This window comes from Physeter macrocephalus, chromosome 17 (genome assembly GCF_002837175.3).
Source record: "Physeter macrocephalus isolate SW-GA chromosome 17, ASM283717v5, whole genome shotgun sequence".
Classification (NCBI taxonomy): domain Eukaryota; kingdom Metazoa; phylum Chordata; class Mammalia; order Artiodactyla; family Physeteridae; genus Physeter; species Physeter macrocephalus.
In genome coordinates, this window is record NC_041230.1 from 51,126,279 (window position 1) to 51,138,996 (window position 12,718).

General features: G+C 46.3%; 1 protein-coding gene across 1 annotated transcript in view; it reads left to right on the forward strand.

The window, feature by feature from the left end:
• Positions 1 to 12,718, forward strand: part of CDH13 (cadherin 13) — a 1,052,304-nt gene that overhangs the window by 779,563 nt on the left and 260,023 nt on the right. Inside the window, exon 7 of the mRNA XM_024125020.3 lies at positions 12,463 to 12,641. Coding sequence (XP_023980788.1) covers positions 12,463 to 12,641 — 179 coding nt within the window. The remainder of the gene's footprint in view (positions 1 to 12,462; positions 12,642 to 12,718) is intronic.

A 12,718-nucleotide genomic window follows, 5' to 3' on the forward strand; every position in this document is an offset into this window, starting at 1 on the left:
TGAATGCTCCAAGATGGCCTCAACTTCCATGTCTGATGGGTATTTAGGGGTGTCAGCCAGGGAGCATCAGTTTCCAGACATGTGGCCCCTCCAGCAGGAGAGCCCAGATATCTTTAGATGGCAGCTGCTTTCCAGAAGGACAAGCTCTTGTGAACAAGTACTTCCAAACCTCTGTTTGTATGTTTCCATGTGTCCCATTGGCCAGAGAATGTCAGATGGCTAAACGCACAGTCCAGGTGGAAGGGACGATACAAAGTTATGATTTGCTGGGGGCTACTAATAGGACAGTCTTACCACCTGATAGAAAGATTATCTCTGGATTCAAGATGATTTAGGTGAGTGGAAATCAATTTGAATATTTGAAAATACCTACCAATTGTGACTAGATGTTTCTACACTTGTCTAAATTAGTGCCCTCTAGCTCTAGGCTAGAGCAACAAAATTTACTTTCTAGAGTAAAACTATTTAACAAAATGTGTTTATTGTCTTCAATCTTTACTTTCTCCTTTTTCAGAGAACATTAGTTGTGACCACATGAAATAGCAAACTCAAAATGATGATGGCTTAAACAAGATGGGCTTTCACCTTTCTTTCATTTATTTCTTGTTCATGTAAACAAAGCGAAAGGGAGGAATTCCAAGCGTTCCTTGAAGCTCCATGGTCATAAGAGACTCAGGGACTCATATTTTTTCTGTCTTTCTGCTCCACCTTTCTATCATGTGGCTTTTATTTGAAGGGCCACCTCATGGTCCACAATGGCTGCTGAAGCTATAGTCATCACATCTGCATCCCAGGCATCAGGAAGTGAGGAGGGAGGGTGTTACAAAAGCACACACATTCTGGATGAGGTCCCTTTAAGGAACCTTCCCAGGAGTCTCACACACTTTACTTCTAATTATATCTCATTGTCTAAACCTTAGTCTGTGGCCACAGTAGCTGGCAGAGAAGCTGGGACATCTAGCATCTCACCTAGTCGGCAATGTGGCCAGCTAAAATCAGTTACGTTACTAAGGAAGCAAGGAAGAATGGATGCTGGGTAGCAACTCACAGTCTGAGCCGCAGTCTCTTTAGTAAAGCAGGGTTCAAATCCTGGCTCACGGGGTGACTATACGGCCTTTTCAGTCTTTGTTTCCTCACCCGTACAATGGGTTTAACAACATGACATACCTTCTGGAGTTACTGTAGGATCAAATAAGTTAGCACATGACACATGCATCCCATGTTTGTATTGTTGTGTCTCTACTGCCTCCCACTTGGCTGGGGCTGGGGCCACATAGGGGAACTTCCCTGTTCCAAAAGGAGGTGGAGGGAAGAAGGGCGCACTCTTTATAGTGGATGTGCCATTTTCTTACACTGTAACCTATCACCAGAGGGATGCAGGGGACGCGGGTTCGTGCCCCGGTCCGGGAAGATCCCACATGCCGCGGAGCGGCTGGGCCCGTGAGCCGTGGCCGCTGAACCTGTGCGTCCGGAGCCTGTGCTCCGCCACGGGAGAGGCCACAACAGTGAGAGGCCCGCGTACCACAAAAAAAAAAAAAAAAAAAAAAAAAAGAGGCAAATCGTTTCAATTATTTGGGTATGGGATTTTAAAAGTGCCATTACTTTTAGAGACCCAGGTATAAATAACTCGAAGATGGTGTTTCTCAGCCTTGGCGCTTTTGACATTTGGGGCTGCATAATTCGTTGTGGTGGGCCTGTTCTATGCATTGTGGGGTGTTTAGCAGTATCCCTGGTCTTGACCCACTAGGTTCCAACATCACATACCCTGCCCTGGTTGTGACGACCCCAAAATGTCTCCAGACATTCCCCAGTGTCCCCTGAGGGATAAAATCACCCCCAATTGAAAACCACTGCTCTAAGGAGAACTAGAATTGCTTTTAAAAAATCTCTTAAGTTGGTTAAGCAAACAAACAAAAAATACACCACAATTTCCTTTTGGTTTTTTTTTCTTCAGTTTTATGAAAAAACTATTTTCACATTTGAGAATTTCAGCTACTTTGTACTAATCCAGTACTGGGGATAGAGATTCCGCTTAAAAATGCTTTTTTGAAGTATTTTAGGCAAGATCAGTTAATTCAGCAGTGTTTCCTGGATCCTTTTAAAAGAGCTGCACAGAAAGGAATTATAGATACAAAGATTAAATAGAATTTTTAATAGGTTTTGAGAAAAACATTACCTCAAAATGCTGGATGAAACAAAGAAATTAGGGCAATAAAGTGAATCCTGACAGGAGGGACCCCAGTTTTACCATGTGTTACCTTCTATCTCAAAAACAGTTATTTTTTCTAACATCTGACCTGCTGCAGCTCAAACAGCAGCTCACCAGAGAAGTAGGGCAAAGGCACTGTGGAGACTGAACATTTAGCAGGCGCCACCGAAGAATTGAAATAATCATAAGGTGGTTCTGTCGCCACCATCTCTTTATCGCTATAAAAATAAACAACCTTTGAAAACAGATGGGGGACAGCCATTGCTCAACTTGTCGTAACTTATTACATATTTGACTGTCAACTTGTATTTAAAAAACCAACTAGCTCCCGGGAGGGAGAGCAAATTTGAGAGAAGTCGATCGCCTTTCAAATCAAGCCTGTGGTAATTGCAGCTACACAGAGGCACACTCCTGGCTGCTATTGAAGGAAGTGGGCGACTATCTCAAAATTGAAGGCGTTCTCACTTTTAAAAACAGAGGTGTCTTCTTATTTGCAGGTACTTACTCATCTCAAACCTGCATTGAAAGTATATACTTCGTGCCAGTTTGATTCAGTGCTTTAACAGAATATCCATTAGGCAACCACCACACTCAGCGGTCAGCATATTGCAGTGATTCATGGTGATGTCATTGGTAGCCCCAAAAGCCCAACATTTGGGAAATGGGTTGCATTTTATTCTCATCAGTTTTTTGCCTGTACCTGTCCCTTTTTAGTTTGGTCCATCCCTTAAATATGGTGTGCTATTTGGTTAGTTAAAATGGCAACTTCCACACTATTTTTTAAATTATACAGTATTTTCTAGCTTCTATGTGAAGATTAATCCGCTTACACTCCTTTACCTGTTATCTATTGCTGTATAATGATACACACCAAAACTTAGTGGCTTAAAACAACAGCCATTTAGTTGTTCATTATTTTGCAAGTTGGGATGGGTTCAGTGGGGCAGTTCTCTTGCTGGTCCTGCCTGAGGTTGGCCGTGTGGCTGCTGTCACGCAGAAGCTCAACTGGAGCTGAATGCTCCAAGATGGCCTCAACTTCCATGTCTGATGGGTATTTAGGGGTGTCAGCCAGGGAGCATCAGTTTCCAGACATGTGGCCCCTCCAGCAGGAGAGCCCAGATATCTTTAGATGGCAGCTGCTTTCCAGAAGGACAAGCTCTTGTGAACAAGTACTTCCAAACCTCTGTTTGTATGTTTCCATGTGTCCCATTGGCCAGAGAATGTCAGATGGCTAAACGCACAGTCCAGGTGGAAGGGACGATACAAAGTTATGATTTGCTGGGGGCTACTAATAGGACAGTCTTACCACCTGATAGAAAGATTATCTCTGGATTCAAGATGATTTAGGTGAGTGGAAATCAATTTGAATATTTGAAAATACCTACCAATTGTGACTAGATGTTTCTACACTTGTCTAAATTAGTGCCCTCTAGCTCTAGGCTAGAGCAACAAAATTTACTTTCTAGAGTAAAACTATTTAACAAAATGTGTTTATTGTCTTCAATCTTTACTTTCTCCTTTTTCAGAGAACATTAGTTGTGACCACATGAAATAGCAAACTCAAAATGATGATGGCTTAAACAAGATGGGCTTTCACCTTTCTTTCATTTATTTCTTGTTCATGTAAACAAAGCGAAAGGGAGGAATTCCAAGCGTTCCTTGAAGCTCCATGGTCATAAGAGACTCAGGGACTCATATTTTTTCTGTCTTTCTGCTCCACCTTTCTATCATGTGGCTTTTATTTGAAGGGCCACCTCATGGTCCACAATGGCTGCTGAAGCTATAGTCATCACATCTGCATCCCAGGCATCAGGAAGTGAGGAGGGAGGGTGTTACAAAAGCACACACATTCTGGATGAGGTCCCTTTAAGGAACCTTCCCAGGAGTCTCACACACTTTACTTCTAATTATATCTCATTGTCTAAACCTTAGTCGGTGGCCACAGTAGCTGGCAGAGAAGCTGGGACATCTAGCATCTCACCTAGTCGGCAATGTGGCCAGCTAAAATCAGTTACGTTACTAAGGAAGCAAGGAAGAATGGATGCTGGGTAGCAACTCACAGTCTGAGCCGCAGTCTCTTTAGTAAAGCAGGGTTCAAATCCTGGCTCACGGGGTGACTATACGGCCTTTTCAGTCTTTGTTTCCTCACCCGTACAATGGGTTTAACAACATGACATACCTTCTGGAGTTACTGTAGGATCAAATAAGTTAGCACATGACACATGCATCCCATGTTTGTATTGTTGTGTCTCTACTGCCTCCCACTTGGCTGGGGCTGGGGCCACATAGGGGAACTTCCCTGTTCCAAAAGGAGGTGGAGGGAAGAAGGGCGCACTCTTTATAGTGGATGTGCCATTTTCTTACACTGTAACCTATCACCAGAGGGTACAGTAACAATGTTTAGTTACCATCTTTGGGGGAAAGAATTGCCTCTACCCGCCGTCAAGATCAAAGGCTGAAAACTGCCGAGCCGGGGACTAAGGTGCCGTGACCTGCTTTGTTTGGCTTTCTTGGTCCCACCCAGTGATCTCTTGTTTTTTACGTTTGAACTAGTGTCCAGCATGTAAATATTTTGACAGTCTATATGAAAATCCAAATTCCCACCTTGTCTTGAAAAATCAAAAGGTCTGGCTTCTCCAGACTTGGATTTCAGAAATGCAGCACTTACCCTGAACTAAAAGGTAGCTGCCCCTTTGGCGGACATATACCCTCTAGTTAGCCACCACCTCTCCCAACTGTATCAAAATCACTTTACTCATGTAAGTGACCGTGTGGGCACTGGGTGGACATTTGAGCTTCTCACTCCTGGTCCAGCTCCCATGACCCCACTCTGGGAATGGGGCCGGAGAGCCGCACCCTCAGGGCCAACGTGTCTGGGCTGCTGTCAGAAGAGAAGCCAAAGGTCATTGGCATCTTCATCAAAACTCACATTATCAAGAACTTTTTAGGTCTAATGCACAGCCTGACCACCAAATGAAAACTGCGAGAGAGTCTTTGTGCTGGTAAATGACAACCCCTAGATAATTGGGGAACGGAGGGTCAGGCCCCCCAAAGGAGAAATGGTGACAAAGCTGAATCTCCCAGCTTGGCCTCGGATCTAACCTGCTTTCCGCCTTCTCTCCCCACCAAAGTCAGAGTCAGAGCACCTCTCCTCTCTCCTCCGGAGTACTGGGCAGGGCTTTAAGAGTCTACTCACCTGCAGCAGACAGCCCACCTCCTTCCCCCACCCCACCTGCTAGCAGAGTGTTTTGGAGATAAGCAGAAAAAGTTAAAGTGAATTATGAGGAGCAGCTTCTGACTGGACACCCCCTCAAATGAAGATAAAGCAGGTCTGAAATGCTAATAATGTAGGTCAATGGGGAAATAAGACATTATTTACAATTCATTCCATGGGTGCCTTTTCAGGAATGCATGCACTGCAGAGCGCTGGCTGCCTCTGGATACCTATCAGATTGGTTTCGTATCTTCTGTCAACTAATCTTTGACAGTTTCGCTATTAATTCCTGTGTACACGGAAACATTGACAAGATCAGAGGAAGATGAGTCATGCATGCATGTGCTCAGCAGAAGTTTCTAGGCTTATCTAAGGGAAGAGAGGGATTGTTTCCGTATGAGATTTTAATGGATCTCTGCTTCTGTAGATCCTGGGTGTGAGTCCCAGAACTAGAATGAGTTGCAGTCTATGTGGTTGGGTCCCATGAGACGTTAGGCCCATCACCATCGTCGTGGCAATGAGGCCCCCCCGCCAGAACTGAGTTGCAAATTGCAGCAGTCAATAAAAATATCAATAAAACTTACAAAAAAGTTTTTTAAAATTTTAAAAATAAAAAACAGTAAATAAAACTTACATCTCACACTTACATTTATCACTGCCCAGGCACTGGACTTTATATTTCTTAATTTATACATTCTCATTGGGGACATCATCACCACCAAGAGGGAAAAAAATTGGCCGCTTGGGGGGACATTAAAAGCATGAGATATTACAGTGGTTTGTGGTCCTCAAAGGGCCATCATAGGTATCTATGGCAGGGGATGACAGGTAGGAAAAAAATATCTAAAAAGACTCTTGGTGACTTATTAGATATTAGTGATCATGAAAAAATAAAGGTTGAGAAACACTGCATTATTTCATTCAACGCCACAATAGCCAGTTAAGGGAGATGCTCTTTTGTAAGTGAGAAGGTTGAGGTTCCACGAAGTAAAGGAATTTGCCCGGGGATGTCCCGATGGTTCCTGGTGTGACGGGATTTGGAAGTAGACAGCCCGCATCCTCAGCAGCGCCTCTAACACTGCTCTGCCTGCATTGGTTCGCCTGGTTCTCTTCTCACCGTTAAGAACGGTTAGGAGAGAGCTGGCTTGTGTCCGTGTGTGTGGTCGGAAAGCAGTCCCAGACTGGTTGACCGGTGGGGAGTTGCACGTCCCGGGCCGCTGATGTCACAGTGGCCGCGATTTTCACGTTTGTACTCGGACAGTCGCGACCATGAGATGTGTCTGTATCTGATAGCAGGACTTGGCCTACAGGGTGACACACTTGTTCTGGTTTGCCCAGGTCTGTCCTGCAGTGCCCGCAGCCCCGGGCGCACTGGCTGGTTTGTCATCCCACGTCTAGAACGCTGATTGGGCGTTTGGAATCAGAATGCCCAGAACCCCTTCAACCTGAAGGACTCCAACAGAAATTTAGTTTCCAATCAGTGTCAGTCCGACTAGACCTACTCTGCGATACTTCTGTGTCCCTCCCACCCAGCTAAACAAGTCAAGGTGCCTAGAGTCTAAGGGCTTTCCTTCTGACACGGGAATAAACACGAAGGAGTGGGTTATGCTCTACCGGATCTGTGGCCATGTTCTCTTTTAAAAGTAGCCAATGAGGCACATCCCTGAGACAGTTTAGTCACAGAGATAGATGTTCGGGTGCGGCTAGAATGCCCCACCTCCTCTCATGAGTTGGATGCTTTCTGATGACGCGACATTTTGTCGCATCTAAGGAGCTCACTTAGTGATGCCTGCCGTCTCTGATCATATCGGTTTTTATGCTTTGCATCGCCCTGGAAAGCATACAGTTGCTTCGACTGTGCTATCGAAGCGTATTCACTGCCAAATACAGACATGAATGTCCATGTCCATGTCTCAATATATTATTCACTTATAGGAATATCATTTTTTAAAAAAGGAGTCTGACACTTTTGATCATGTGAAGGAAATGTTTGGGGATGAAGACAAAGAAATGTCAAGGACAGTAGAATTTTGTCACCTGTGGCACAGGGCGAGCTGTCTTTTGGAGTCTCCCACTCTTGAGGCTGGCTGACCTTACCTGGAGATTGAAAACAGCCCCTCATCTTCAGAGCTGCACTCCACTTCTCAAGGGTGTGACTATGCCTGAAATCACAAGGAAGCGGAACTTCAAACACCGGCTCCAAGGTCACGACACCAGGCGGCACATGTCTTTAATCAGAGAAACACAGCCAAGAGGAAGGGGCTACTGGCCAAGACAAAACTCCCCTAATTGTTTATCAGCCTATCACATTGGCAGCCATGTCCTTCGACAAAAGAAAATGACAGCCTGACTTGAGGCTTTCAACTAGCAGCCTGTGATTCTTTTGCTTTGGAGGGACCGCTGCTAGTTCATCTCTAGCTCTGGGAGTGACAGAGTGATTATCATTTATGTCGACACATGGGAGAATGTTGGGATGGGGAAGAAGGCAGACGTGTACTACATGGAGGACCCACACGTGTGTGTGTCTATCATATAATTATCATTTCTCTGCCATCAGGAAGCACACATAGGCACAAGATAAGCACAGATGAGAAGCCGCTGGGCTGGTGGAAACAAATGAGCCCTTCTTAGAGTCCAGCACGTGGGCGTGGGCAAGGTTAAGGCATAGGGGCCCTCCATAGGCCCTGGAACAACTGTCCTGGTGCCTACATGCTGAACGTCAGCCCTGGACTTGGAATTGGTGTATGTCTGCTAAACCCAGGTCCAACAAGCACCTCTTGGGGGGCGGGGGAGCTCAGAGGCAGTGGGGGAGCATGCCTGGTTATGAAAAATGTCCAGGCAGTGCAGTCCAATCTTCTCACTAATGAGTTATCCATGACTTCCGGTCACTGTGGAATAAGGCAAAGCTATGGTGAGTTGCAGGAATGCAATTCTACCCAGAGAACATTGACAGAGGACCTATTGAGTGATAGCCACCAAGCTCATAAAAATGAATAGAACACAGTCTGTGTCCCTCAAGGGAAAAATTGAGGACCATGTGACCCATCACATACAGAAGTTCTTAAAATGAAGAGGTTCCATCAACAGAGACGTTTAGGAAATGCTACAGATTCTGTTTTCTCTTGGGGATTTACAATATGCATTTGCTTATTAAGGGTGCTAGGAAGTTCTCCAAGAGGGAAACCTGCTCAACTGTGCTTTCTGCATATTTCCCAAATGTGTTTCTCTGATGAACCCATGGAACCAGGGTCCCTTGGAAACAATTTAGGAAATGCTGATTTAGGAGGCTTATCCAGTCGTTGCAGAACCTGGAAGTATGAAAATCATGATCCAGCCCCCGGAGGAGTAGGCGAGAACAGGGTGTCGGGCCCATCAGATGTACCAGGACTTGGGATAGAGCCTTGATCCTAGAGGAGGACTAGAGTACCGTATGGAGAAGCAGTGGCGGCTCCAGAATGTGTGTGTGAGTGTCTGTGTGTGTGCGTGTGCGTGTACGCACACGCATGTGTATGTGTTATCATAGGTTTGTGCTCTCCACAGTAGAAACCCAAATCTATAAACTAAGACTGTGGACGAGGCGGGAGGGAGAGGGTAAGGCAGGGCAACTCTGAGACGACGGGCACCAGCGCTCCTGCCATAGCAGGTGCCGGTTTCCGCGGACAACTTACTTCTGAGCTCCTCCGTCTGAGGTCATTGCCTGCACCGCCACGATGGGCTCAGAACCCAGGACAGACGACGATAAAGGCGTCCTCCTCAGAACTCGAATAACGTACCAGGCACTGCACCAAGTTATTTAATGTATTGTCCCATCAAGTCCTTACAGTGACCGTGGAGAAAAGTGTTACTAATGTCCTAACGTTATGAGGGGCCATATGGGGAAACGGAGGTTCAAGGAGGGTTGATTAACTTGCTCACGTTCACACAGTTAGTTAAGACCTGAGCCTAGATGTTACCCCAAGGTCGTTTTCTTCAATGCTGCAAACCTATTTAGATGACGTAAACAATGCTCATTGCCCACAGAAGTGGGCCTCGGAAGTAAATCCAGGTGTGTGTTCACAGCAGGGCAAAGACAAAGGCAGGGCTTAAGACCAAGTTCACTTGCTCGCACCTAACAATTCGTTAAAATAAAAAACATCGGGCTGCCCTGGTGGCGCAGTGGTTGCGCGTCCGCCTGCCGATGCGGGGGACGCGGGTTCGCGCCCCGGTCCGGGAGGATCCCACGTGCCGCGGAGCGGCCGGGCCCGTGAGCCGTGGCCGCCGAGCCTGCGCGTCCGGAGCCTGTGCTCCGCAGCGGGAGAGGCCGCAACGGTGAGAGGCCCGCGTACCGCAAAAAAATAAAAATTAAAAAATAATTTTAAAAATAACATCTTCTATGTAACCTTGGGAATATTCCAGGATAACTTTTTATCATCCCATATTATCAAATCTGTAAAAAATAATACCAAAAAAGACATTATCAATGAATGTCCTGGGGGAAACTAAAAATTCATCACCCTGAGAGGTCTTTTTTTCCTTCCTAAGAAGCCATGACAATCATAAACCATGATGGCTTCATTTGTTTTAATGAAGCCATTAAAAAATTTTGCCTGTTCGTTTCTGACTTCAATTAAAGGCATATTAAATAGGGCACAGATTCCGTCAGTCAAGCATTCATTAGACACTAACAAAGTGCAGGGCACCAGGTCACAGGTACTTAGCTGAGGACTGTTTCCTGTGGCATCCGTGGTGTGAAGGCCTCCTTCCAGGTCTTTGCCCACGTGGAGCTCACTTAGCACGGCCCGGGGTGAGATGTGGGCCTGGAAGTCGCCTTTCATTTCTGCCAGAGACCCCCAAGTGGGCCTGTTTCCCTAGGCCAGGAGGGCAAGCGAGTGTACCCTTGACGCTAACGCTGACAGACTGGCAGCGGCTGCCTGGGCCACTGGGCAGAGGAAGAACCGAGACTCCACAGTGCAGCTCAGTGCACAACAGCACAGGAACCAAATGGCTTGCTGGCGTCTTCCAGAGGCAACGTGTGCCGAGAATTTTCTGTTCTGACGCTGTCCCTGAGGCCTGCCCCGTGACACTTTCACAAAGAAGCAAAGCAGGGCAAAGACACAACCCAGAGTACAAGATGTGTCTGGCTGCATCTGGTTTAAGGGCAACATTGGTGAAACTAACTGAGACTATTTAACAAATTGATGAGATGAGCGGAGACTATTCAGCAGATAGATCTTACTTTAGGATGGTCAGACCCGTTTGCCTGCTCATTCGGACCTAACGGCTGATACTCTGATTCTGATTATGGGAAAATATAAACTGGCTTTGATGGCTTGAGAAGCACTGTTATAAAAGGGAAAGGAATACCGGGATGGTGACTGAACTAGATGAACTTTATGTTTCCTTTAAGCTTGAATATTTTCTGTACATGAGTATTCCTGCTGGGGACGATAGGTCTACTGGTTCCATCTCTTACCCATTAGCGTGCCTGTTGTGGGCTCAGAGGATTCAGAATCAGAAGATGGGGCCCTACGTTCACAGAAGAGTGAACTACAGTGAAAAATTATAGCTGGGCGCGTCACCCTGAGCCAAATATGGTGGCTCGCAGTTGTCAAGACCAGCAGGTAGATGTGCCAGATTCCACTCTAGACCGTGCTTCTCTTGGTGTTTATAACTATGATCCCTTTAAATTAAGTTTGAATCACCAAATAATACATGCTCCTTGTAAAAATGATCAAACCGTTACAGATCGGCCACCATCTTCCCTCGTCCCTGCATCACCATTAATCCCAGGGCCCTCTCTCCTTTCCCAGGTTTAACCACCAAAGCCAGTGTGAAGTTCACCCTTAGAGACCTTCTTCTGTCCATTTATGGACATAAACTGTACCTGAAAAATAGATGCATAAAGTTTGTGGAACTTTCTGTGTGCAAATAGGTTCATAAAAATGATGTTATACTATGGATAACATTTTCCAACTTGATATTTTTCAGTTTTGGAGAGCCTTCCATGTTAGAGCACATTAGATGTACAACCTTTACTAAGTGCTGCAAAATATTTCACAGTGTAGGGATAACATCATTTTAGCAATTCCTCTGTTGTTGGATGGTTAGGTTCTTTCCAAATGTTTCTCGGATCCTCCGTAAACATCCCCGCCAAAACCCCTTGTCAACACTTGCAAGTGTTTCTTGAGGGTAAATGCCAAGAGAGTGAATGCATTTTTTTTTTTTTACTAGTTGCTCTCCAGTTGTCTTCCAAAGCACCTAATGCCAGTCGCCCTTCGTATCCGCTGTGTGTGAGCGAGACCTGTATCCGACACTCTTCTCAACCGTGTTATAATCAAATAGTCTCCGTCACTCTCGTCTTTATACCATCTTCGTCTCTAAAGTGTCAGCATTGCGGCTGCGCACAGTGCGTGCTCGAGTAACCTCCGCGCCCCTTCCCCGTAACCGGAATTAACTGCAGTACCTTTCCCTTTGAGGAGTCCCTCCTTCCCCTCGCTTACACCTACTCACCCACCTGCACCGGCGACCTTTCCTGAGCCCCTGGTTAGATGAGGCTGTTCTCATCTGTATTCACGTCACCCTCTCTCAATGCACCGTGAATGCTGTATTATTTTCAAACGCTCTCTCTCCTGCTTAGCGCTGACCTGCCGGACCCCAGGGAATGTGACTTTTTGGCACCTCATTTTCCCCCGACACCCAGCCCAGGGCCCCCCACGTGGTAGGCATTCAACAAGAGATTTTAAAATGAAGGCCATTGTCACAGAGCCGTATCCACAATAAAATGAAAACCCGCGGAAATAAACAGCATATCAGGAGAAGGAAAAATTAAGCTGTCAATCTGCTGAACAGCAAAGATTTCTTTATTTCAGGTCTTCTACCGTGATGGAGGAGAGAGAGAGGGCGGAAGGAAAGCTAAAACCTGACGGAGCCAGGGAAAGGTTTTGCTTTTCTAATTTGAAAAGTGATTGACACATCCCTCCACTGCCATTGCCCAGGTGCGGGGAGGGGCTCTGCCCATCGCTGTCCCCCAGGTGACCGTCTCCTGCTCCTGCCCCCTTAGGGACCACGGTGATGCGGATGACAGCGTTTGACGCGGACGACCCGGCCACGGATAACGCCCTCCTGCGGTATAACATCCGTCAGCAGACGCCTGACAAGCCCTCTCCCAACATGTTCTACATCGATCCTGAGAAAGGAGACATTGTCACCGTCGTGTCACCTGCACTGCTGGACCGGGAGGTGAGCTGAAAAGCACACAGCTTCTTTTTTATGAGAATTGACCGTGGCTTTCACACGAGGGAAGGTGTGGGGCTTCC